Raw genomic sequence first — 15,069 nt, forward strand, 5'->3', positions numbered from 1 at the left:
AGCCTCCTTCGCAGTGTGATATTGTTGCCTACTATGCAGAGGACACTCCAAGTTGTTGCATCTAGATGTGGGAATGTCTATGCTTTCCCAGTGCCTAACAGAGACGAGGAGGAGGAGGATGGAAGTGAACCTGCAAAGGCTCACTCCAAGTACGATATAAGTGAGGTAGAGGAAGCATTTGGGGGAAGTATGCTGGCACAACATGCCTTCTACTCTGAATGGGAGGAGGGCACATTCAAGTGTGCCACACACCTTGCAGTTTCGGGGAAGGAGCCACATCAGAACTATTGCTACTGCTGGATTCTCAGACAGTAACCATGGGACGTAGTGCCTTTTTTCATCTATGTTTGGCCTGAGGCTGCAACAGTCCCTCTTTGATGAAAGCCTCACAACAGTGATCCACGCCTTTATAACCTCAGGCTGGATTACTGCATGCTACCTTTGAAAACTATCCAGAAGCTCCAGGTAGCACAGAATACAGCAGCTTGTCTCAAGCGGGGTGGGGCACCGGGAGTTCCAAATACCAGTGATCTACACTCTGCCCTGACTAGCTTTTCACTTCTGTATGCAGTTCCAAGCGTAAAGCCCTACATGCTCTGAAACCCAGTCACCCACGAGATTCATCTCTGTCCCATCATAGCAGTCATGTTCCACGCCACTGCCCGTACTCTTTCTTCCTAGGGTAAACGGCTCCATACAGCCAGTGGCAGCGAATTCTCAGTGAAGAGCTCATGCTCCCTCCAGCAGCGTGACAACACCTAGGTTCCAGAAGCTTCAGTGTACAGTGCAAAGAACAACCTCTTTGGTCAAGCTCTGTCTGTTTAGTTTACTAAGTGGTTTGATTTCCCCCCCCCCCTTTTCTGTTGTGTGGTAGGGGGGTTGTTCTGGCCTTTAAACTGCAATGATGATTCCCCATGCTTTTGTAATTTAGTGCTTGGCTTAACTACACATTTTTAAAATAAAGCAGTCCTTCAGAAGTGAAAAAGGGACACCCGACAATGGGAGATTAAAATCAGATTCTGTTTTTCCATCAAAGACTGGAATCCATTCTCCTACTGACAGTCAAAGTGATGAGTTCTTCCAGCAGCATTAAGTGGTGAATCCCATTGCTTCTTTCACATCTGCGCTTCTTAAACTCTGCACTGAATGAGACAACAGTTGAAGTGGACCAATTCACAGTGGGTCAGCAAAGCAGTACTTCTTTCTGGAGGGCTGCCTTACGGCGATACAGAATCTAAGCTTCAATTTTAAAAATAAAATGAGTGTAGTAACTCAGGCTGTGAAGACAATGCTAAAAATAGGAACGAAGCATAAACCCACGCAGAAACATCTGCACGCATCTGCAAACAGGCTGAAACAATAGCTCAGAGAAGTATGAAAATGTCCCTGGTTGGTTCAAGGGGGTCTAACGAGACAACCACTCACTGCTAGCATGCCTCCTTGTGTCTAGGTCAGGGAAGGCAGCTCTCACTCTGTCAGATGCCCCCTTACTCCTTCCTCGCTCTACAATAATCTCTCTTCTGGTCACTTGACCCTCTGACCAGATCACCATTTAGTCCACCCCTTTTGGGATCACAACATTCATCAAGACAACTGCCCAAATGGCATCTCCAGACGGTTTTAAGCCCCAGCTTGGGCTCTGTGCCATTATCCCCAGGGCTGGCAAGGGAACCCATGGCCCCCACTACACCAAGTTCCAGACTAGGCACCCTATAACCAGCAATCCAAGTCCTCAGTCCCTGTTGCTAAAAATTTCCCTGGGGTCCTCATCTTCTCTTTCCTGCTTCTGGGTTCACCACTGGAGCTTAGTCTACTCCCCTTGGCTACTTTGCCCCTCCTACCCTCTTACCACACTCTTTGCTCCAGGACAGGATCTAGGGCTTACACTCCCCCTGAACTTGTCCCTAATGACCTCCCTCATCCCAGGGAGTGCCTGCAGCCGCTTCCCCTGCAACCTCTTTCTGCTCTCAGCTTCTTGGCTTTATAATACTGGCCCAGCCCTTCCCAAGCTGGGCTTCACTCTCAGTTACCCCTGGTTCTCCTTATCTCAGGTGATGTCAGGTGACCTAATTGGCCTCTCAGACCCTCATTAATCCTATCAAGGCTGGTGTGGGGGACACACCCCATCACAAGGTCACTAATCAGAAGTCTAATGATGGCAATTTAAAACGTCAAGATTCTTAACTATTTCTCTGGAATTATCATATTATAAAGATCTATTGTGAGTCGAGACTCCTTCTGATATCCCAAGTGGGTCAAGCTCGGCTAATGGGCAGAACTAGAGAGAGTACTACCCGCTCCCCGCCCCTGGGCAGAGTAGAGGACGGGAAAGCAGACCAAGGCAATTTACTGTGAGTTCCTTTTCCTTCAGCATGAATACACTCCTCTCTCTCCACTGTCTGTCTAAAATGGGTGGGGGAGGGGAACTGAGGAGGTGGAAAACAAAAGTTCCAGCTTCATTCCAACAGACCTATTTTTCCGGGGAGGAGTTTGGCCATTTTTCATCATCTTCTTGGCCAGAATCAGACTATGAAACCTTGGGTTGTTGCTTTTTGGCACAGAAAACAAACAAAAAGTTGAATCCCAAGTCCACCTGCAGAAATGTCTTTTTTTTTCCAAAATGCATTAGTAGTCTGAATGAAGGAGCCTCCTCATCTATTAGCCCAACCCCTCCATGGTGGCAGCTGAGTCTCCCCAGATGGTGTCTAAGAGCACAACATCCCAAAGCAGGGGATTATTTCACAGCAGACCAGAGTCCCTGCAGGTGGGTCTAACCACTCCAGAGAAGTCAATCCTCTTCAAGGGAAGAGGATGAAAGCTGTCTCTACTGTGATTGGCATTCCCTTGAATATCTGAGGGCGGGGTTGTTGCCATCTTGGAATGCATTCCTACTCAGGTCTTTACAGGCCACCATGTTCTGCTCAGAAAGGAATCTTAAAACCTAAGACCAAGTACTGCCTGTCTCAGGAGCTTGGGCACAGAACAACTGGAGATGTCAGCCCCTGAAGAACTGCTGGCAGCACACAGGCTACATATCAGGAGAATTCCTGCACCTTTGAGGACACCCTAGTTCTGTTTGAGACCTTGAGCCCGATTCTCCCGTACCGTGCACTTTGTGTCGTCATTTCCACCAGTGCAAAATGCTCCCACATCAGAATGGTGGCATTTTGCACATGTGTAAAGGACTACACAAGGTGCAGGGCCAGAGAGAATCAGGCCCCTTGTTTGTGCCTAAGGTATTTCTAAGGCTCCTCTCAGTGTGTTGTCTAAACTCAACAATCAAGCACCGTTGAGGGAAACTATCCTCAAGGGGGACAAGAAGGCTGGTCACCTCATAGTTTGGGGTTTAAATGGTCTGTTTCCAGACTATGCATCCAAACCGGGGAGACGATACAACAAATGTTGGGATGTCAGAAATAGCTATGGGTTATGACACATGCCCCAGTGTGTCTGGCCTTATTGCTAGCTGATTTGGGTGAATGGGGGCATATATTCAGAAATACAGAGATGCCTCAAGTCTGATCTTCCCGGAGCACCCCTCGAGAGAGGATAAAGATAGTTCAGTATCCAAACCCGTTTAGGCAGACAGGCCAAGGATTAACTGCTAACTAGTTTACCGATTAATGCCAACTGTGATGGCAGTGTGCATTGTGCACATTTGTCCATTGGAAGCCACCAACTCTACTCAGACCCCTGTACAGCTATCACTACAAACCTGGACCAAATTTGAACTGGGGGCATGAAGTCTCCCTAACCAATCACCAATCAATGATGGGATCTGCCCTGTCTGGATTACATCTTGTTAGTGTTCTACTGTCACTCCATCCATTTCCTCTCCAAAAATCTCTGTACTGGCAATGCCAGAGTCTCCCCAGCAAGGTTATGCAATAGTTACCTTTGATTTGGTTAAAGGGCATTTTTTCCTGTATGACTGATTCTCTACTATGTGTTGCTTGTTGTACAATTATCTATAGATCAGGGAAAATCATGGTTAAACTATTCCAAGGGTTTCCAGATGGCGATCACTGGGAACTGCTCAGCCTTACAGGCCTGTCTATATGCAACTCAGAGAGGAATTTGGGAGCAAACCAATAACCACTGCTGAGAAAAAAAAAAAAAAAAAAAAAAAAAACACACTTCACTCTTTCAGCTTCCAGTGGGATTTACCACTCAGTCATTTGAGACAGCTCCACACGTGCTGAGCAGATTTCTGGCTGGAGAAACGCTGACTGTGGCTGATTCACTCACCCTCCCTCCCCTTAGCTGTGACACAGACTGCTGTCATCTTCCTGTTGGTTTATAAGCTGTCAGTCACCTCCCTGGATTAGTGGGAAGCAGAACTTGCATGGCCATGACCCAGGAGGGTTGTCCAAGTTCAGGAGGTTTGCACAGAGTAATCCACAGCAAGCAAGAAGGAGAGAGATTTTGCCCGGCTCACTCCTTGCACAGCCCAGTCTGGCATGTGAGTTTATCTAGCGAGAAAATCCTGCACCATGGGAGTCCAATGTGCCTGGAGCAGCAGTGACAAAATGAAATTTGACCCAGGAGGGCACATGGCATTCCATTGCTATCTATGGGACACCAGCTCCCACCTCCAAGGAGTAATTGTCATGCAATATAATTCTAAGGTGAAAAAGCTGAAACCAAAGAAGCTTTGCTCCTATCCAAACAGCTTTTGCCAAAAAGAAGCAGCAGCGAAGTCTTAATATTTTTCTCTTATCTTAAATCTCTAATCACGTGACACCCTCATTTATTCCTTCCCCATCTGTGAACACAGAATCATGGAAATGTTGGTCTAGAATGGACCTCGAGACCCTCTGCACAGAGGCAGGACCAAGTAAACCTAGACCATCCCTGTGAGGTGTTTGTCTAATCTGTTCTGAAAAACCTCCAATGACGGGATTCCACAACCTCCCATGGTAACCTGTTCCCGTGCTTAACTATCCTTATAGTTAGAAAGGTTTCAGAGTAGCAGCCGTGTTAGTCTGTATCCGCAAAAAGAAGAACAGGAGTACTTGTGGCACCTTAGAGACTAACAAATTTATTAGAGCATAAGCTTTCGTGGACTACAGCCCACTTCTTCGGATGCATATGCTCTAATAAATTTGTTAGTCTCTAAGGTGCCACAAGTACTCCTGTTCTTCTTTTTATAGTTAGAAAGTGTTTCTTAACATCCAATTCAAATCTTCCTTGCTGCAGATTAAGCCCATTGTTTCTTGTCCTACTTTCAGTGGACATGGAGAATAGCTGATCACCATCCTCTTTGTGACAGCCCTTAACACATTTGAAGACTTATCAGATCCTCCACTCAGTCTTCTTTTCTCCAGACTAAATATGCCCAATTTTTTTTTAACCTTTTCTCATAGATCAGGTTTTCTAAACCTTGTAACGTTTTTGTTGCTCTTCCCTGGACTCTCTCCAGTGTGCCCACATCTTTTTCCTGAAGTGTGGTACCCAAAACCAGACATAGTACTTCAGCTGAGCCCTCACCAATGCCGACCAGGAACAGGACAATTAACTCCCATGTCATACATAAAATACTTCTGTTAATTGCAATTGCATCACATTGCTGGCTCATATTCAATTTATGATCCACTATAATCCCTAGATCCTTTTCACCAACTGACTGCCTACCCAGTTATTCTCCAATTTGTAGTTGTGCATTTGATTTTTCCTTCTTAAGTGTAGTATTTTGTACATGTCTTTATTGAAGTTCATTTTGTTGATTTCAGACCAATTCTACAATTTATCAAGATCATTTTGAATTCTAACCCTTTCCTCCAAAGTGACTGGAACTCCTCCCATCTTGGTGTCATCCGCAAATTTTATAAACTTACTCTCCACTCCATTATCCAAGTCATTAAGGAAAATATTGATTAGTGTTGGACCCAGGACAGACCTATGCAGGATCCGACTAGACACGTCCTCCCAGTTCGACAAGGAACCATTGATAACTACTCTGAGCAGCGTTTTTCAACCAGTTGTGCACTCACCATATAGTAATTTAATCTAGACCACATAATCTCATAAGCAAACTAGGGTAGTCATGTGGGACTGTGTCAAAAGCCTTACTAAAAATCACTATCATATCTACTGCTTCCCCACTATCCCTAGGCCAGTAACCCTGTCAAAGAAGGAAATTAGATTGGTCTGGCATGATTTGTTATTGACAAATCCATGTTAGCTATTCCTTATAAATCTATTGTCCTCTAGGTGCTTACAAACTGATTGACTGATAATTTGTTCTAGTATCTTTCCAGAAATTTAAGTTAGGCTTCCCCTTTCCTGCTCAAGTGGACCCTCTCTCTCCCCAGCAGGCCTCCTTCCTGGAACAGCATCCCATGGTGGAGGAAACCAAAGCTTTCCTGTCAATGCCATCTGTGCAGCCATGCATTCATCTCCAGGATGTATCCGTCACTGCTTGCGCCCCTTCCCTCAGTTGAGAGGATGGACGAGACCACCACCTATACCTCTGATGCCTTCAGCTTCCCTCCCAGAGCCCTGAGGTCACTACCGATATGCTCAGGATCATACCTGACAGTGTCATTAATGCCCGTGTGGATGAGACACATGGGGTAGTGGACAGAAGGACAAATGAGCCTCAACAATATTTCTGAAATGCCTTGGATGTGGGTTCCAGTCAGGCAACACACCTCCCAGGACATCAGGTTAGGTCAGCAGATGAATGTCTCTGTCCTCCTCAGAGAGAGCCCCAACCACCACCACCATCACCCTATGTCTCCTTCTTTTGGGTGTGCTGGCTGTGAGTCTCCCAGCCTTGCAGGCAGGTGCCTCCTCTTCCTCAGCCACTGGGGTCTCCTCCACACCTCTTTTTGCTAGTACAACATACTGGTTCTTGACCTTGATGGATGGGGACCTGGGAGGGCATGTGAATCATTGTCTAGTGACCACTTCAGGCAGCAACCAGTCTCCTGCGCACAGAGCAGCCAGTTCTCCTTCTTCCTGGTGCTGCCATAGTCATCGTAGTTGGCTAGCATCCTCCATCCCGGACATCTTCATGTACATCCTGTCAATGAAGTCCTCACACTCCCAGATGCTACGCCAAAAAGCCACCTCCTCCTGCAGCTCTTTTACCTGCTTCCTGAGGGATTCCACCTATGGCACCTCCCACACCAGGTGGTTACACCTACCTGGCTTTCTTCAGCAGAGACATGCAGGCCACATTCCCAGCAAGTCAAGACCAGGTAGAAGCCTGTTGGGGCAGGGTCCCACCCCGGTGCAGGCAGAGGAAGAACAAGCAGTGCTGTTGGTGACGTTTCATTTTCCTCCCACTACACGTTCATCCTTGCAGAGTATCTATAAGCTAAAACCTTATCTCCCTGCCTTTCTCTGCTGGCAAACTCCATTAGTCTCCCTGCTGCTCCTGCCACTGGGCGCCGAGGAACCTGAGTAATTCGGCATCTGCACAGCTTCCAAATGAGGTTTCTAGATCATTTGTTTAGTGAATTTAGTGCACGTGCATCTCACAAACCAAGGGACTATGTCTGCATTAGCTAAGACAGATTCTGTGAAAGCTCCCAGGGTAACTCATTCAATACACCTTGATAGTAATTCACTGTTCCAGTCCTGCATCTTTTCTTGAACAGAAGCTGCCAAGCATACAGAGCTACACTTGGTGGTTGTTTTTTTACTCTTTTGGGTCGGGAGGATGGTAGATGTGAGAAAATGTCCAAATTGAGAACCGCTAACTCATTACACTTGTTACTCAATACAGCTTTGAACTCAGCTTCCCCAAAGAGACAGTGTAATGTGTTAACCCATGTGCCACTCACCTTTGTCACAGCAGCAGCCAGTTGGTAATAGGAGCTAATAGGAAAGATTAGATCATAGCAGTGCTTCTTACTTATTAGGAGACAGTGTTTAAAAGCCACAGTGATTTGAAAAGCACAGCACTTTACTACCCTTTGCCACAAGCTACCCTGGGCAAAACACAAGCCTACCAGAGTGCTGTGCACGCTCCCTGGCAGCTTGGCTGCTCCCTGGAGCAGGTAACTGAGTTGTCTGAATGGAGCAGAGGTTCATGAGTGACTGAGCCAAGAAGAGGGGTCAAAAGTGGATTTTAAAAAAGGAGCAGTAAAGCAAGTCACTCAGTCACGCAGCCCTACAAGCTTTTGAAAACAAAACACCAACAAGCTGACTCAAGTCATCGGAGCATCTGGCTTGGAATTCAAACGGACAGATATATTTTCTCCCTTTCAAAACATTTTTTTTTACACTAGCCATCAGTAATCTCAGAGGATTTTCTTAGCTTTGTTTCCCTTCTTGTTTCCAGGAGACAGAACCACAGCGAGCTACTGCGAAAAGAGAAGCCAGAATGAAAGAGGGGCAGAGGAAACTGACAAACCAAAAGGGGGACCAAAAAACAGGGTCTTGCCTGCCAAAAAAAATCCAACAAGTTTTCCCCTTTAAGCTGACAATGCCACTCACCATACGACAAACCACGCAGACATTGGTCAAGTTAAATTAGTCCGGGCTTATTTCACTCACACGCTTGTCAGCACAAGAACAGGAAGACAAGGGTGGCAGATGAGACACCTTCCAAGAAACTAGATAAGTACATCCTCCATCTTATATTCATGCCTCCCCAAGCAAGACCATTACCAAAGGGTTGTCCTAGAATATCTGCCACCTTCAGTGCATTTAGCCCCTACACACAGGCCCCTGGAATGGAGTGACAACATCCCACCTAACAAGAGCCAGACCAAAAAGAAAGCAAACTTGTGCACTATGGGCTAGAAGGCTCAGTGGTGAGTTAAGGAGGCTCAGTAGGGTCTGGGATGGGTTAAGGCAAAAGACCAAAGATTCAGATTCCACAGTGAGAAGGACCTGCAGGCAGGCAAAGGAAGGGGAGCAAATGGCAGGGCAGAACACAGCTGACCGATGCAGCAGACCTGGTGGGGCGGGTTGGGCTTCCTCTTTCAGAAGGAAGATCAAGGATTCAGCAGTTCGTTCTGGTCAGAATTGGAATAAGTGTGGTGCTTCCAATGTGTTCCCTAGGGAAAGCACAAAGCTGCTACATAATTGGTCCCTTCGGGTAGGCCACATTGGAAGAGTAGGGGATTTGCATCTCGGGCCTGGGATACATCAGCACATTTGTACAGTGTTGAGTACATCACTGGAATATCTGGAGTGCACATGAGTGCATATTGGAGGTGCAAACCAGCTGCCTTATGTATGGCTCTAGCTAGTGAAATCAATGTCAATTTGAAAAGCAATAACATTTGGCAAATTCAAACAAACAAAAATAAGATCAAGATAGTGATGCCAGGCTCTCTGCAAACCGCCCAGAAGGGAGAAATCCACTGGGAATGAGAATGGAAAGTAGTAACAAAACAAACTAAACTTGCAGTCCAATTAGGTCTGCAGACTAGCCCTCTTGTGTGTTTTGAACCCATAACAAGCACTAGGGCAAACTAAGCACAAAAGATTGTCTTGACAGCCCCAAATCACATAAGCATCACAAAACAGCCAAGCCATGGCGTACAAACAGTGATGCAAATAAACCATTCACGTTGCTAAAACACAGCTGGCATAGGCCAGGCATTTCTTGCTAAGGACCTATGGTGTTACCATAGTAAGAACAAGGAGTCCCATGCAAAGGTCTAAAGAACTGAATAACTTTTTAATTACCCAGAATAATCCCCATGTGTCCTTACATGTCTGATAGCACTGAGTAGGCTGATTCTTGGCATGCATGAGCTTCTCACAGGAGAGCACTAGTAACAAAATTAGTTTATTTTAAGCTGGAGAAGAGCCAAAAAAACCCTAAACTTGCGCGCACTCTCTCTCTCTCATCTCCCCCTCCTCAAATCCCAATGTATCCAGTGTTAGAAAACATTAGGGGGAGATAATATACATTGGTTCTGTGGGTTTAAAGGTGAAGGACACAGATCTGTACTTGGATGCAGATCTCAAACTGCAGTCAGTTTAAACAAAAGCATTTTTTAAATGAAGTAAAGAGATATCACAAGAATTAAACAGGTTCCAGAGCAACCCCAGGACTTCTGCATCACAAGATGGCCTTCACACCATGAGAAGGCAGGCAATTTATGTTTACTCAGCTGCTTTTGCCCTCAGGCCTGCCTCTCACACCCAAGCCAAGGTCCTACGAAACCTCTTTTGCCTTATTATTTTTATAGCAGCACACATTTACAAGGCATTTTACAGTAGATAATAAGCGCTAAACACAGAATGGAATCCCAGTCCCCAAGGGCTCCCTGCCTTAAAGGGCATGAACGACAGTACGGCACAGAACAAATGGAGCAGTAGTGGTCATCACAGCCAGGAGGAGGCTTCAGTGGAACAGATGGATTTTATCTAGCAGAGACTGGTTCCCCAGCACACCTAGCTCTTGAAGGGCCCATACAATATATTTATAGTAGGAGTTCAGATTTTTATGTATCATACAAATTACACTTCTACTCCCCCATACCCAAAACTTAAAAATGCACTTGCCAATGGCACACAGGAAACTCTTGTGAGAAGGCAAGAATAGGAGAGAGCAAAATTTCGGGTGAAGTCCATTGCCTCCATCTATTACTTTAAGCAACAGTGACAGAGAGAGGACTCTTAAATTTCATTGACTTGCGTCTTGCATGCTCCTACATGCCATCTACAACTGCTGTCCCAACTTCCTCCTTCCAGCTCCACTCTGGGTCCCCTCATCTGACTTAGACCCTCTTCTCTCCACACAAATTGCTCTCACCAAAGTCTCCAATTGCAACTTTCTGGCTAAATCTCAGGCCTCATCCTCCTTGGTACTTCTGTTACATTTGACAACGTTCATCATGTCCTTCTTGAAATGTTTTCCTCACTTGGCTTTCATGACTCCATCCACTTCAGGGTCTTTTTCTGTTTCTGAGGCACAAGTTTCTAGATACTGCTATCTCAGCAAGCCAAAAAGGCAGTTGCCTACCAAAGAAGGCTAGTTGGGCATGTCAGAGGTCATCTACATCTTCACACAAAACACAGCTAATCTGCAGCTAATGTAGAACTCTGGCAAACGGAGGTTAGAGGTTAGAAATGTGTGGGATGGTTATCAAAATATGGGCTAAAATTTCAACAGAGACAGGGATTTGGTAACTAGAGCTTTGTCTTGATGGGTCACCTTTACAGCAGAGTAGCCACTCAAATTAGAAAATACTAAGTATTCTATGTTCCCAGATCATAACATTCAGGGAAATCCTCTGCTGATTTTGTCTGCCATTGCTCTACTCCAGAGTACAGCCATTATAAAATGGGTAAGATCAATATAACTAATGGTAGGAGTCAGAACGTAACCATCCCAATTCCTCAGTCTCAGTAACAATTACCGTATTCCATTTAAATGTACTGACTCTCTCGTGGCCAGTAAGACCAGATAAAATCTGCGTTATTGGGTAAATATTCATAAACAAAAAAGGCCAACCCAGTGCTCTGGGGGCAGTGTGCTTCCCAGGGGATCTGAGCTCAGTTTCTCAGGAGATGGGATGATGTGAAGGCAGAATGCACAATCCCTAGGTGCAGAGGAAGAAAATGTCTAATTATTCTTGAGCAACCTACTGTGACCAACCTTTACAGCACCATTTGTAGGCTCCTGAGAGACCTAACCTCCTTATCAGGGTAATATTGCGGGGTGGGAGGCGGTTAGGGGGAAAGGATGGGGAGTGCATTCCAGAGGATGCCTGGCCTGAAACTACCAGTGTAGTCAGACTGGATTTCTCTCTCCATGTCTGGGTGAAGAGCACAATGCCAGACATCACAGAATACATGCAAGAGGGTTATTCCGTGCTACAGTTGCCATCTCTTAGAGAGCATCAGTATTAGGAACACAGAGTTGAACTTCCATTGAGTTATGTGCACGTTCAGCACACCAGAGAATCTAATTAAAAACGCAAGGCATTCAACACTTAGCTGAAAGCACGAGGAGGAAGAGCTGAAAAAAATCTAATTAAAAGATGACAGCGAAAATGCAGTCCCTCTAACAAGCTATTAAACCAATGCTGTTGAGAGGAGTCATCCTCACATGTTAGGAGACTACTTAGTGAAAATTAACAGCCTTCCCACCAAAGACTGTATTTGATACATCAATGTAAAGATACAGTATTTATCAGCCTGCGTTAAGCTAAGGCCTTTCATGACGTGTGCAGTGACTCACCCTGCTGGATATGCGACAAGGCCGGTCCTGGGGTCGCAGGCTAATCCTCTGCCTCCCGACACAGTTATTCCTAACACTTTCTCCAAGGTCACCTAGTGCAAAAGGAAAACAGAAAGAGTCATGAGCAGCACTCACAGATGGGTCCATATATGGGTGCCAATGGATTACCTCATACTGGCATTCAGAAACATTGGTTCCCGGATGGCAATGAAGAGAACATCAAAAGTCACTGAGGCAACATCCAGTGGAAGAGTACTGCCACTTTCAGGGATCCCAAGGGAGACCCGTAGCTAGCATAAATGGGTTTGCAAATGCAAACATCCTCCTCTGTAAAGTTGTTACTTGAAATATCTGCTTTTTTCCAAATGAGGAGATTGGCTTTGGAAAGGAAGGAAACAGCCGCTTGAAGTCTTTACAAACCCACCAAGCCTTTGTCCTTTTGCAGAACATCCTCTTTGAGGTTCTGAAGCATTCAGAGAGCTTTCCCTTAGCACCCCTCCTTACCTACCCCCTCCTCTAATCATTTGTACTGCGGCTTCCCACTGGGACTAAAACAAAAGCTGGCAAAGGTCTCCAGCCCAGGTGGTGCAGGCTCGAGAAGTCCTGAGTAGGCATTCAAACTCTGGGATTCACTGAGGTTCTGCTTCCACCTGAGGCACAAGGCAACTTGCCCAAGGTCATAAGGGGATCATGCGGAACAGAACCCAAGATCCAACTAGCTCTCACTCCTGTGTTCTAACCGTTAGAAAAGTATTTCTCAACTTTCTCAGGATGACAACCCCTTATTTGAAGTCAGAAATTCATATGACCTTCCCTTACATTTCTTACTCTTTTATAGAAGATGTATCCATGATAATAATGATAATATTATATAAAATATAACTTCTTTGACTTCAACTACTTCATTTGACATCACAAACTATGAAGGTTTTGACCGCCCCAGAGTCAATCTGGAGATTTGATTTTCTTTGCTATAGAATTGCAATAAAGTTTTCAATACCTCGTGACCCCCCACCCTCCCAACTGCCTTTGGTAACCCCCCTCCCTGGGGGGTCATGACCCTTCAGTTGAGAAACATGGCATATTAGATCTTAAAACTGGTTTCCTTTTTAGAAATCTTTTCAAAAGTGAATTTCATGCTTGTGAGGACAAAGTGACACAATGCTGAAGGCTGGGCCTTCTCAGTTAAGGGCCAGAGAGGACTCGAGAAAACCCTTCAGCTAAACTTAAGCCTGCGGTCCTCCCTGCTGTTCTCCTGACTGAGGCACAAAATTGTTCTCTTTCATTTACAGTTCATTCAGTGTGGTTTTATTTATTGCATGTTATATGCATGTGTTTTCCCCAGCACCGCCATCCCTGCCAATTCTTGATTTTGTTGGGTCATGTTGACTTCTGGTTTTGATTAACATAGTTTGAGTTAGATTTTGTTAAATATCCAGAAGCCTTCAGGCATGGGTGCCACGTAAGAAGTTATTATTGCAATGATTACTATGATCATCAGTAGCTTCCCAGGAGATTGATGTCTTATGTTCATCCAAACAGGGTGCACAATAGACAGAGGTAGGGCAAGTTTTCCAGTGCCCCAACACAGAACTGAAGGAATCACCTATATGGTGGAGTAGTATGGTCTCTTTATCCTTGAGTTCTCTGCTCAGGTTGCTAGAAAGAGTGCCAATAGTAATGGTGGGTTTTGATATATAGCTACACCTTCCACAAGGAACTGGCCTGAGACCCCATCACTTCACTTCACACAAGCCACCAAAAGGCAGCAGTTCAATAACTCATGACTTTCCCTGTATTCAAGCTGGTGACCTAGAGACAGGGCTGGCTCCAGGCACCAGCTTGTCAAGCAGGTGCTTGGGGCGGCCGCTCCGGAGAGGGGCGGCACATCCAGGTATTCGGCGGCAATTCGGCGGACGGTCCCTCACTCCACCTGGGAGCGAAGGACCTCCCGCCGAATTGCCGCCGCTGATCACGATCGCGGCTTTTTTTTTTTGTTAGTTTTTGTTTTGGCTGCTTGGGGCGGCCAAAACCCTGGAGCCGGTCCTGCCTAGAGACAGAAGATTTCATATCCCATACATATCCCAATCCCCCAGCCATTCTAGCCTCATTCTTGCAAAATGAGTCTCTCTTTGGAAATGTGGCTTTTACAAAACTGTAACTCAATATGGTTATTAAATAACAGCACACTATTAAAAATGCATCTATTAAATCCACTAGCAAAGCAAGAAAATAGCTTAGCTCCAATTCCATTTTCCTTTAAAAAAAAAAAAAAAAGGTACTCGTGCTTTGTTCAGGTGTAGGACAGTGGCTTCAAAATACACCGCAAATTGCTTTTTAAAAATTCTGTTTGGAAAGTAATTACGCACACAGCACTGAAGCACAGATCCCCAGCTCTCTGCCCCTCCAGCTAACAGGGGTTGAGATCCCTAAGTAGGGCGTTCTCAGCCCCAGAGATGGTGAATGGAAAGCAATTTACATCTCTCTCAAGTGATCCCATCTGGCCAACACTCCAGCCTTGTCTCATTATGAAAATTACCCATTGCTGATAACGGACATCAACTGTGCAATACAGCTTAGCGCCAGGTGCAGCCCAGGCTGCTTTTAACCGCGGTTTCCAAAAAGTCAGCATAGACACTATTTGTCCGAGGCCATGCTCGCACTTCAGCAGTACCTGCTGCAGGACACATGGTCAGCAATGGGTAATTTTCCCAGTGAAGACAAGGTTTCTGAGCAGTATGTTGATAGGCTCTGAAAGGAACTACATTCAGCTTCACAAGCTGGGGAGCATGGAGTTGGAAGACTCTTCCCACTCCCAGCTTTTAAGGGGGGGGGAAAAATCAACCAGAGTGTTATTTAACGGATCTGTTCGGCCACCTTTAGTTCTCACTCTCCTCCCCCCCCCCCCAACC

General features: G+C 45.7%; 1 protein-coding gene across 4 annotated transcripts in view; it reads right to left on the reverse strand.

The window, feature by feature from the left end:
• The window catches only part of MAPKBP1 (mitogen-activated protein kinase binding protein 1), a 132,686-nt gene that overhangs the window by 71,491 nt on the left and 46,126 nt on the right, over nucleotides 1–15,069 (reverse strand). For all 4 annotated transcript variants that reach the window (XM_054026225.1, XM_054026226.1, XM_054026223.1 and 1 more), the window contains exon 3: nucleotides 12,158–12,249. In XM_054026225.1, coding sequence (XP_053882200.1) covers nucleotides 12,158–12,249 — 92 coding nt within the window. The remainder of the gene's footprint in view (nucleotides 1–12,157; nucleotides 12,250–15,069) is intronic.

Source organism: Malaclemys terrapin, chromosome 4 (assembly GCF_027887155.1).
Source record: "Malaclemys terrapin pileata isolate rMalTer1 chromosome 4, rMalTer1.hap1, whole genome shotgun sequence".
Taxonomy (NCBI): domain Eukaryota; kingdom Metazoa; phylum Chordata; order Testudines; family Emydidae; genus Malaclemys; species Malaclemys terrapin.